Raw genomic sequence first — 11,759 nt, 5'->3', positions numbered from 1 at the left:
ACACACCAGCGCACGTGTACACACACAAATGTTAGTTCTTTCTTATGGCCGCCAGCTTTAAACTCTGCCCTCTGGCTAACACACGAGTTGCTCCTTACGCCATCCCGCCAAGGTCACTCAAAGCCTACCTTGAACCTAGTCCCCCCAAAGTGCGTGGAAACAGAAGAGGAAAATTCTAAACAACTGTCTATGCCTTGTACCCTCTTCTGGAAACACAATCTACTAAAAGGAAAGCCAATTTGGAAAAAAAAAGTGTAGATGCTACTCAAATTTCAGAGCTGTTATCAGTGTGGGAAAACTATTAACTAACGTGGATGGCATGTTACTTTTCTTGTACTACCAAGTAAATTCCTCTTATTTAATAATTTTGATTAGTAATGAATTTGGATTACTTTTGATTTAACAGAGAGAATGAATCAGACTGGTTAAAACCTTAATGATGTCATATTTATTAATATAGTAAATACTGAATATAGAAGATCTATGACTCCACTAATACTTTCACTGGCTTAAATAAAAAAAAAAAGAAAGGCACTTTCAAAGAACAAAGTTGTAAGGCTTAAAGGAAAGAGAAAGTAATTATTACAAATTCACTATGGATCCATCAGAGATTTTTAAAATCCATATAAATCCAGGTATAGAAGATCTGACTCTGATCCTACATTATTTCTACATTTTAGGACAACTTTTCACTCACAAATTCAAGGTTACAATGGCATCTAAGATATCCACAGGAAAAGACTAACGTGAAATACAATAATATGAATCATATTTGTTGCATTAGAGTGGTTATTTTCCTTTTCTCTATTTTTTAAATTTCCTATAGCACGGTTATATAATTTTTATAATAAAAATTGTAAATTAAGAATTTGAGGTTACCAAACATCGTTGACTTTATAAAATAAATCTTCAAACAAATATGTGGAAAGGGGACATTCAACCAAGATGAAGAAGATGCTCAATGGAAATGTCCACGAGGTCCTGAGAGGAGCTCTGGACATGAAGCCCTTCATTAGCATTTCCAGCCCCCCTCTCCTGTGGCACCAACGATTCCCACCAAGGTGGGGAGGACAAATGCGGGATTGCTACACGTTTATCAGCCCTGTGTGCCTGGGGAATCTCAAAGCACTTTTGGAACCTACACTTGATTCGGTTTCATGGTGAGGAAAGTGAGGTTCACATACAAGGACCAAAATGACCGATTACTAGTGACGTCACCGGCAAGAGCAGCCACTGTAGGAACCACATCACCGGACCAGCATCCTGTAACCCACGGGCTGACGGAAAGATTAGGTACCCTTTCTTTTTTCAAATTATATTTCATTTACTCAACTATGTTCACTTTAAAAAACAAGTATGAGATTGTAAACAGACCTCACTCACTCTGACAGCCCCACAGAGGGCACTCTCCGTACCCCTGCAGGGGTTTTGGGGGGCAATAAAACCAAAATCGGCATTGAAAATACGTGTGCATCTCATAAGATAAATTTTTAAAACTCATTTTTAAAATAGCCTAGTGGACATTCCAAACTAGTAACTTAACCCAGAGAGGGGAACTATAAATGCTTACTGTATTGGTCTATAAAAATACCCCTCAATAAGGATTTCAGAGTCCATTCCTCAAGAAGGTACACAATTTGTGGCCAAAGGCTACGCCCACATCAATGTGACTCCCTCCCTAATGCTAAATACATCCTCCTCCACCTCGGAGGTGTCTGGAGGCTGGGCACCTGCCAAACCCCCGCGGCGCCCTGGCGGGGTCACAGCTGCTGGCTGCTGAAGAAGGACTTGGTCTCCCTGCAGACGGGATTCACGCAGAGCGGGCAGCTCAGGGTCAGCTGCGTGGAGCAGCGCTCGTTGGACTGGATGTGTGAGTGCACCAAGTCGGCCAGGGCCTGGAGACAGACAACAAGCAGGAGAGACCCATCAGCAGCAGAGCGGCCGCAGCTTCCCACACCTCCCCTCGCCCATCTCCCCAGAGGAGCCACTTTCTTTTCATTCAAAACCTATGAACCCTTTGAACCCAATTCTATGATGTCTTCCTTTCTTAAGAATTCTCAGCTTAGAGAAAAGTTTCAAATACAGGTTTTAGAAAAGGAAATCCTCTCACCCCACCTGCTGAACCTTGTCTCTGAAAGGCAGATTTTTAATTAGACATAGTGATAGATGGGTAGAAATAAGAAAACGGGGGCTCTCTAAAGGAGAAAAGAGCGAGAGCATAAGGGATTCGATTTTATTTTTGTAATTAATTGGAACTCAAAATGTTCTAATATGTGAGAAAACCAATATTCTGTAAGAGTTTCTCAGAGGACTGCTCTCCAACATGTTCTACTAAAATGGTTGTAACACTAGAGATACCTTCGAGAACAGTGGATTTCCATTAAGAGACTCTGCTCTTCTGATGTTTTCAACCCCACACTGAAATCAAATGAGAAAAGGGAGGAAAAAGACATACAAGTTTTATTTTCCTTTTATTTTTTTTTAAAGAAACTGCTACAAAAAATAAAATAAATAAATAAACACACATACACAAACACAACTCGAAGTCTTAGTACCAAAGTGTTCCCAGACTACCCAGAAATGAAAAACAGTCCGGGGACCAGACATAGTTGCTGATTTTCACCCCTTTATATTAAAATTGCTCTTCAATTTCTATTCCTTCCCTCATCGCATTACCTTCCCATGGGTGCTTTGTTTCCAAACCATTTTTGAGGTTTGTATCTGATAGAATACTCAAGTAATTTAAATCTGCTTACCATTCTTATTTTAGTCTACCTTTCTAATGCATACTTTTACAGATTCTACCTAAGCAGAATGTTGCTTTAATGACTTAAATTTTTACACGTTTTGATTCCAAGTGCCAAAAGAGGTAAATTAATTTAATGTATATTGAAACTAGATTGGATCCAATACGCAGAGTTGGGTTTTTAAATATATTCTTACATAGAAAAATCTAAATTAAAAACCTAAGGATTGTTTACAACCATCCCTGCTCCCCTCTCCAAAAATATCCAGTTGATTCCAGCTAATTATCCCCCAAATAACTGAGAAGTATCTAATTCTTATTTACTCAGGTAGCTAGGATCTTCTCTTTCCCTTTCTGAAATGCTGATGGCTTTTTTGTTGCTTTATCTTTTAAGTTAGAAGACTGGGAAGGGGAAAATGGTGAGATTCAGCAAACACATAGTTCTCAATTTAAAAAGAGATTGATCATATTCCAAAACTTCATGTAGAAGTAACAGCAGGATAACCAGTTGGTCAGTGTTCTCAAACTGTTTTTTTCTTTCTGGCCACACTGCACGGCATGCAGGATCTTAGTTCCCCGAGCAGGGATCGAACCCGTGCCCCCTGCAGTGGAAGTGAGGAGCCTTAACCACTGGACCACCAGGGGAGTCCCAAGTGTTCTCAAACACTGTTCATGGGAGGCTTAAAGGATGTATTTCTGTAGGACAATCCAATAAAATATGTATCAACATTTACATTCCATTGCTAGGAATTATTTCTAAGAAAATAATTGGAAAAATGATGTTTATTACAGAGCAGTTTATGAAAGCAAAAAATTAGAAACATCTTAAATGTACACCTCCTAGAGAAATGGAAATAAAAACAAAAATAAACAAATGGGACCTAATGAAACTTCAAAGCTTTTGCACAGAAAAGGAAACCATAAACAAGACCAAAAGACAACCCTCAGAATGGGAGATAATATTTGCAAATGAAGCAACTGACAAAGGATTAATCTCCAAAATTTATAAGCAGCTCATGCAGCTCAATAACAAAAAGACAAACAACCCAATCCAAAAATGGACAGAAGACCTAAATAGACATTTCTCCAAAGAAGATATACAGAGTGCCAACAAACACATGAAAGAATGTTCAACATCATTAATCATTAGAGAAATGCAAATCAAAACTACAATGAGATATCATCTCACACCAGCCAGAATGGCCATCACCAAAAAATCTAGAAACAATAAATGCTGGAGAGGGTGTGGAGAAAAGGGAACACTCTTGCACTGCTGGTGGGAATGTGAATTGGTACAGCCACTATGGAGAACAGTATGGAGGTTCCTTAAAAAATTACAGATAGAACTACCATATGACCCAGCAATCCCACTACTGGGCATATACCCTGAGAAAACCATAATTCAAAAAGAGTCATGTACCAAAATGTTCATTGCAGCTCTATTTACAATAGCCCGGAGATGGAAACAACCTAAGTGCCCATCATCGGATGAATGGATAAAGAAGATGTGGCACATATATACAATGGAATATTACTCAGCCATAAAAAGAAACGAAATTGAGCTATTTGTAATGAGGTGGATGGACCTAGAGTCTGTCATACAGAGTGAAGTAAGTCAGAAAGAGAAAGACAAATACCGTATGCTAACACACATATATGGAATTTAAGAAAAAAAAAATGTCATGAAGAACCTAGGGATAAGACAGGAATAAAGACACAGACCTACTAGAGAATGGACTTGAGGGGAGGGGGAAGGGTAAGCTGTGACAAAGTGAGAGAGTGGCATGGACATACATACACTATCAAACGTAAAATAGATAGCTAAGGGGAAGCAGCTGCATAGCACAGGGAGATCAGCTCGGTGCTTTGTGACCACCTAGAGGGGTGGGATAGGGAGGGCGGGAGGGAGACACAAGAGGGAAGAGATATGGGGACATATGTATATGTATAACTGATTCACTTTGTTACAAAGCAGAAACTAACACACCATTGTAAAGCGATTATACTCCAATAAAGATGTAAAAAAAAAAAAAGAAAAAGTATACTAATACATTTTTAATGTATACATAATACATTTTTAAGAGGAAAAAAAGTTACAAGAACAGTGTGAATAAAATACCATTTTTACTAAATGTGTAGAAGAATACCACTTTCATTAAGATACACGCACATTTAGAGGGAAAAGGGGACTTATTTTTAACAAAATATTAACATATCTCTCAGGGGTAAGAGTCTGGGTGAGTTCTACTCTCTATGTCACACTTCTCTGAAATGAGTTCTTTATTATTTTTATTATCAAAAAGCAATAATTTCTATTTTGGGCAAAAATTTCAAACTACTTTTTAGAGAAAGTTAACAGTTTGAAATGTAGTGTATTCTCCCTTCAAAATAAGGAAATTAATTGTAGTAGATGGTTTTCTTTATTCTCTATATAGGCTAATATATTAGTCACTAATAATCCATTTGATTACTAAGGAATGACCTCAGTTTGGTTATATGAATGAATGTGAATTATCATGCAATACAAACAAAAATTTGTTTTCCAAATACACTGGTATGAACTACCATTGCACTTCAGTTTTCTAGCAAGGTCACCATTAGCCAAGGTCATTGCTGGGATATAGAAGGCATCATTTTTTTGTTTTGTTTTGGCTGTGCCACATGGCATGTGGGATCTTAGTTCCCCAACCAGAGATTGTCTGTATCTGTAGTGGAAGTGCAGGGTCTTAACCACTGGACTGCTGGGGAAGTCCCTAGAAGGCATCGGCAAATGAAGTCCATAGACAACCCTACAACCTCATGTTAGCCAACTACAACTTCCCCATAAATTCCTTATCAGAACTACTGACAACTAACTTAGGCACCCTCTACCTTCATCAATGTGTGACTGATGACCAGTACATCCGTACAAAAACCTGTGGGGTCGGGTGCTGCTGAAGCTCTCCCCCAGTCCACTCTCCACCCTTCCTTGCACCTGCCACCTGGTCCCAGAGAGGGTGAAGTATCCTCCGAGGCCGGGGCCCCATCCATCACACGTGGGGTGACCAGGGCCAAGAGGTCTGGTGGAAGATGAGAGGGAAGGGCTCCTTGGGTCCCAAGGGTTCCACAGTTACCATAGAAACAATGCTAAGAAGTGGACTCAGGTTTCAGGCCGGCCCTCAGAAGCCCCGAGATGGGTCCATGTGAATGACAATCACATCCATCTTACATTACAAGACAACTCGGAATGGTATTTGTTATTTCAATAATCAGACTGATCACAACAGAGTAGCAAAGAGCTAATTAAGTGAGTACATACAGAGGTCAAGGAAGTTACACATACTGTTCCAGTGTTCATTCCACGCCCTTCTCTTAAATGGCGATGACTCCTATGTGCCTCGAAACCCAACCAGAAGCAGTGTAACAGCCCAAGTAAAGGGCACTCTTAGGCGAAGAAGAGGAATTATAGAACAAGAAAATTCTTTTCCTCCAAACTGGTGAGAAGTACAATTATTTTTTTTTTAAGGAAATGTAGTTTTTATTACTTTCAAGGGGTATAGTAACTCAAACTAAACAAAATGATATCGCCTGCAGTGATCCCTGGGCTGCCTGGTTTCACAAAGGCACAAGAGTGCTTTCCCACTGCAAACATGCGATTAAGTTGATGTGTTCGGATCAGTACTCAGATGAAGTATTATTCAGAACAATGAGGCCACAGTACCTGCAAACATATATACTGAACAATAGTTTTGAATGACACAATTAGATCACTGCAGAGAGAGTTTCCTTTTAAAACAAATCACAATGGGATTGATAACCACACTTACCTCGCTGGCTAGAACTTGAGAGTATTCGATGTCCAGTTCATACAGCGTTTCAATGTGATCGCTGGTAAATGCTATCGGAACCAAAAGGATGTTCTTCCTCCCCCGCTCACAAAGCCCTCTAATGGCCTCGTTTGTCAGAGGACCCAGCCAGGGCATCGGGCCAACCTGTGAGAAAGGAGGATGAATGCACACAGGGACCCATGTCTCACCACAGCCCACTGCCCTGGACATACACACACCTCCCTGTAAGAGTGAGGGCCACGTTTTACACCTTCTCTAATGGGTTCTGGTATTTCTATATTAAGCTTGAATCCTTCTCGAAATTGGCAAAATATAACAATTCCTATGATTACAATTAAAAATCTATTGTTTCAATGGAATCGAGGAATTCCAGTAGTCACTTGATTTTCCCTCCTTCTTATTTGCTTGCAGAGTTCTTTCTGCTCATGGGAGCAGTCAGGTTACAGAACATTCTGCCTACGTGAAAGGGCCAAATCTAATCATTTTATAACTATGTCCTAAAATACACATCCTCAAGAGAGCTGACTGCCTGCAGATGTGTGGAAGCCACCTACCTTGGACTGCCAAACCAGTCTGTAGGGATTGGAGTAACCCAGCTTATCCATGACTCTCTGGACAGTGGCGCCCACCTCCTGAGGATAGGGGTCCCCTCTGTTGACCACCTGCAACAGAGACACGGGTGTTCAGTCACCAACACCGTGAAGGGTTCTGAGAGCCTTGGACTATGCGGTGAGGTGGCGTGAGTCCTGGACCTGAGGCCGCCCCTTGTCTTCTGCGCTAACGACCATGCCATCTGAGCTCAACACCCAACTTCCTTGGATCAATTTCATCAGCCAAAGGAGAACACTGTACTCAATCATCTCTAAGGTCCGTAGGAACATGTCAAATTCTGTGTCCATGTTATTCATGGGAGATTGACAATGTATGACGATGGAGGATGGGTTTCTTCAATCCCCCATCTGAAATAGGGAAAATGAGACAGAAAAGCTGGGAAGGAAGAGGCAACAAGGGATGGGCCTTCACTCTTGGTAGTCACCTGAGGGGCTGATTTTATTTCATTTTATTTTATTTTTATTTTTGGCTGCGCTGCACACCTTGTGGGATCTCAGTTCCCCAACCAGGGATTGAACCCGGGCCACGACAGTGAAAGCCTGGAATCCTAACCACTAGGCCACCAGGGAACTCCCTGATTTTAGAAATGAAATTGAAAGAGTGCTGTACGGGGCTTCCCTGGTGGCGCAGTGGTTGAGAGTCCGCCTGCCGATGCAGGGGACACGGGTTCGTGCCCCGGTCCAGGAGGATCCCACATGCCGTGGAGCGGCTGGGCCCGTGAGCCATGGCCGCTGAGCCTGCACGTCCGGGTCCTGTGCTCCGCAACGGGAGAGGCCACAACAGTAAGAGGCCCGCGTACTGCAAAAAAGAAAAACGAAAGAAAGAGTGCTGTACAGACAGTGTGAGTCTATGGGGACCAGGTGGACACAGGGTAAACACTAGTGGAAGAAGAGAAAGAAGCGGCACGCGGGCTCAGACTCCAGGCTCCTCAAGAGCATGGCCTGTGTCTTCTAATCCCTTTTCCCCACTCTTCCCACAACAGCGGACCATGGCAATGCTTTGTGCACAGTGTCTGTAAATGCTACTCACAGCCAGAACAGCTTGCTAATACCTCTGAAAATGTTCAGTAGAAGTGTTACTTTTACTTCTTTAATATTTAGTTGTGTACTAACTCCCTAGCCCCCTTATCCTGCTTTATTTCTTCCCAAAGCACTTATTACCTCCTAATATTCCAGATTATTTTCTTATGTATTATGTTTATCATCTGTCCCCCTTCCCCCATTCTCTGGAGGCAAAGATTTTTGTCTATTTTGTTCACTCCCATATCTTATGATAGAGGATAGAAGACTGCCTGGAATATAGTAGGTGTTCAACAAACATTGTCGAAATAAAATGATGAACCTTTTCATGATATTATTAAAAGTTAGTTTGCCATTAGAAACATAAATGTAGAAGGAATGAGGGAAATATAAAGTCGCCATTAGAACAGCACAGAAATATCCACTGATGGAGGCTAAAATTAGTGGGCAAAAGTCTGAGGAACAACAAGATATTTGCACGGTCTCAAAGTAGCTTGCCTAAGATATTTGTAATTACAGAGAGAAAAATAGTGACCTTATAACAGACAAATCCAGAAGATACCACCTTAGACAAATGACCAGGGATCACGTCACAAGTAGTAAAACATACTGCCAGCATGTTCCCCTGATATGCTACACTGAGGACAGACCACCCCAGGGTTTTTTTTTCCTGATAATACACGACCTCAGTCTAATCATGAGAAAATACCAGACAAATCCAAATGGAGGAGCATGCTACAAAATAACTAACATTCTACCAAAATCTCTCTTCAAAAATATCAAGGTCATGAAAGACAAGGAAAGTATGAGGAGCTGTCACAGACTGGAGGATCCTGAGGAGACGTGACAAGTAAATGCCATGTAAGATCCTGGATTGGATCCTGGAACAGAAAAGGGACAACTGAGGAAGAGGTGGTGACATCTGAGTAAGGCCTTCAGGTAACAGCACTGTACCGCCGTTCGGTCCTTAGTTTTGATCACTGGACTCTGGTTATGTGAGATGTCAACATTAGGAGAAGCTAAGGGAACACTGTACTATTTTTGCAACTTTTCTGTAAGTCTAAAATGACTTCAACATGATACGTTTTTTAAAAGTCATGAGAGGGAAAAAGTCATTAGAAGCGAATGCAGGGGAGAACGAAGAGCTTGTGAGAACAGTTTTCTTGCTCGACAATCCCTCTGCCTTCCCTACCCCATCCTTATCCTCCTGACTTCATGGTATTTCTCAGTCTCACCCAAGACCCTGGGCAGCAAAAAACCCCCAAATAAACAAATCTGGAAGCAGCATCTTCAGTCCTTGAGGGGAAGAACGGGAAGTGAAGTGAGAGACAGAGGAGAGAAGGCAGCACCTGGAATCGTTCCCGTATAAAAACGTGCTTCCTCCTTTCCTGGCTAGAGAGCTTCCCTTCTGGCACTTCAGACACGGCCTCATCACACACAGGACGGTTATAAAAAGGAGAAGGACAGAGCAAGAGGATGGACATGTGAAGAGAATTTGCATGGGACCAGAAAAGAGAACAGGCAGGCTTCCAGAAGAGAGAAATTTCTCTCCAGAGCTACCTACTGCTGAACCTGGCACCGCTTAGGTGACATGCGGGAGAGAGAAGCTGCAACGGGCTTGCCCCTGGTGACCACCAGGTGGCAGCACAGACCAATTAGAAGAGTGGCCCCAGACACGACACTTGTATTAACTCCATTATCCCTGGAGTTAAAACCTTAATAACACCGAAGAAAATGTAATTCTCTACCGCTCCAGCTTTGAAAGCAATGTTTTTAGGGTACAATGCTGGTTCTAAGCTGATGAAACTGGCTGCTTATCCCAAGCACTTCTGTATATCATACATACACCAGCTCCATCATTCTTGTCTCCACAAATGCAACAGTGATGGCACAGATGCGGTATCTTAATGAACACCCAGTGTAATATGAGAAACTCAGGAGCAACCAGATCATAATTTGACACACTCTATATTCACTGGCCAAAATGTGCTCCCTAGCCTTGGCAAATTAAAAACTAATCACTTCCGGGAATTCAAACAGCCCAAGTCTTGAGAACAAAAGAATGGGGTTGAGGGCTTCCCTGGTGGCGCAGTCTACAATCCAACACCCTGAAACGTCAGGCTGAGTTCCTTCAACAGGGCAGGCAAAAAGCAGTCTCCTTTTAACTGTCCCACTTATTAAAAATTCTTATGTAGGAATATATCTTCAAGTTACCATTTTAAAGGGACTTATTAAGACAATGTCTATTCACAATAGCATAGTCTGAATGAATTATTATTAGGCTTCAAGAAACGAGTCTAAAATTAGCACCAAGTTCAGTTTGAGATTTTAGAGTTCCTCCTTGCACTGGGCTTAGGCCAAACGGAAGCTGAGTCCATGTCACACATTTCGAAATCCTCTACCACTGGGTCATCCAACAGAATGTTCTTACTTACAGACATCGGCAGCGAGTGAGCAGAAAAAAGAATGACCACCTCGCGTCTCTTCTCAAGTGGAAAATGGTCCAGTTCTTTCAGAATGTGGTCGGCAAAGCACTGTGGGAACACCAAGAAAGGGGGATAAGGAGGGAGTGGGAAGAAAGACATGGAAGGAAAAGAAAATATTTTTTAAATGAGAGCGACACCAAAACTCTCAGAGAAGCCCTCAAACATCAGAACTGTCTTTGTAAAAAAAACTGCAAACTGTACAGTCTCTCTTGCTTTGGTTCATCATCAAAATGGCTCGTAACGGTTTCAGGGGCCTGGGGAATTTGATGGGAAACTTCTAAAGCTCGCTAATGGCTCACTGAAAACGAACGCTCTGGACGCTTCCCCTTGGGAGGCACAGGGCACACTTCCAGATGGAAAGGAAACACAGAGGGGAAGGAGAAGTTGTTTTAAGACCTCTCATTTGCTCGGCTAGCAGGAAAACAGCTTACAGGGTCTTACTAAATCTCCCTTAGCTTGGCTTTCAGGCCTATCACATTAAAATACATTAGACAGAAATAACAGAGGAATAAGAAAATGATTCTATTTTTACGACCTTTTCCTCACTGAGTCAATCTTCATGACAGCCTTCATAACAACAGATGAGAGGTTGTACAACTCTCGTTAAATCCACAGAGCGGGGAGCTGAGGCTGACTGGGGGGCCCGTTCAGCCCGCTCAGCCGCATGGCATCTGCGGAACCTGGGCTAGAACGCAGCCCCCCTTCCTCGACACATCTCTCTCCACCAGACCAGTTAATTCCCTTCCTTAGTTGGCACGTCCCCCAGTCACAACAATAGGTGCTGAAATACCAGATCTGAAGAGGCTTTCTTTTATCTCACTCTTTAATCACTCTGTCATTTAACTTATAAAGCAAATGCTACAAAGGACATTAATGAGTCAATGGACAAAATTGGAATATGAATGTAGATTAGATAGATTTAAGTATCAATGTTAAATTTGCTGAGGTTGATTATTGTATCATTGTTATCGAAAAGAATATGCCTGCTGTTTAGGTGTAAAGGGTGGTTTTATAAGTCTGTATGTGTGTGTGTGTGTGTGTGTGTGTGTGTGTGTGTGTGTGTGTGTGT

The 11,759-nt window shown here is 41.9% G+C and overlaps 1 protein-coding gene across 3 annotated transcripts in view; it reads right to left on the bottom strand.

The window, feature by feature from the left end:
• Window positions 1–493: 493 nt before the first annotated feature.
• The window catches only part of FECH (ferrochelatase), a 35,336-nt gene continuing 24,070 nt past the window's right edge, over window positions 494–11,759 (bottom strand). For 2 of the 3 annotated variants that reach the window (XM_029232864.1, XM_029232866.1), the window contains 5 exons: window positions 10,640–10,738; window positions 7,128–7,235; window positions 6,553–6,717; window positions 2,359–2,418; window positions 494–1,895 (listed from right to left, as the gene is read on the bottom strand). In XM_029232864.1, the coding sequence (XP_029088697.1) occupies window positions 1,761–1,895; window positions 2,359–2,418; window positions 6,553–6,717; window positions 7,128–7,235; window positions 10,640–10,738 (567 nt within the window). In that variant the 3' untranslated portion in view covers window positions 494–1,760. Of the gene's footprint in view, window positions 1,896–2,358; window positions 2,419–6,174; window positions 6,447–6,552; window positions 6,718–7,127; window positions 7,236–10,639; window positions 10,739–11,759 lie in introns of those variants that run through there. The other variant, XM_029232865.1, reaches the window with a different exon arrangement.

The sequence above is a fragment of the Monodon monoceros genome, unplaced genomic scaffold (assembly GCF_005190385.1).
Source record: "Monodon monoceros isolate NGI ecotype Baffin Bay Population unplaced genomic scaffold, NGI_Narwhal_1 Super_Scaffold_1, whole genome shotgun sequence".
NCBI classification, from domain to species: Eukaryota; Metazoa; Chordata; class Mammalia; order Artiodactyla; family Monodontidae; genus Monodon; species Monodon monoceros.
Note: the sequence above shows the minus strand (reverse complement) of the source record. Positions and strands in the feature narration are given on the sequence as shown.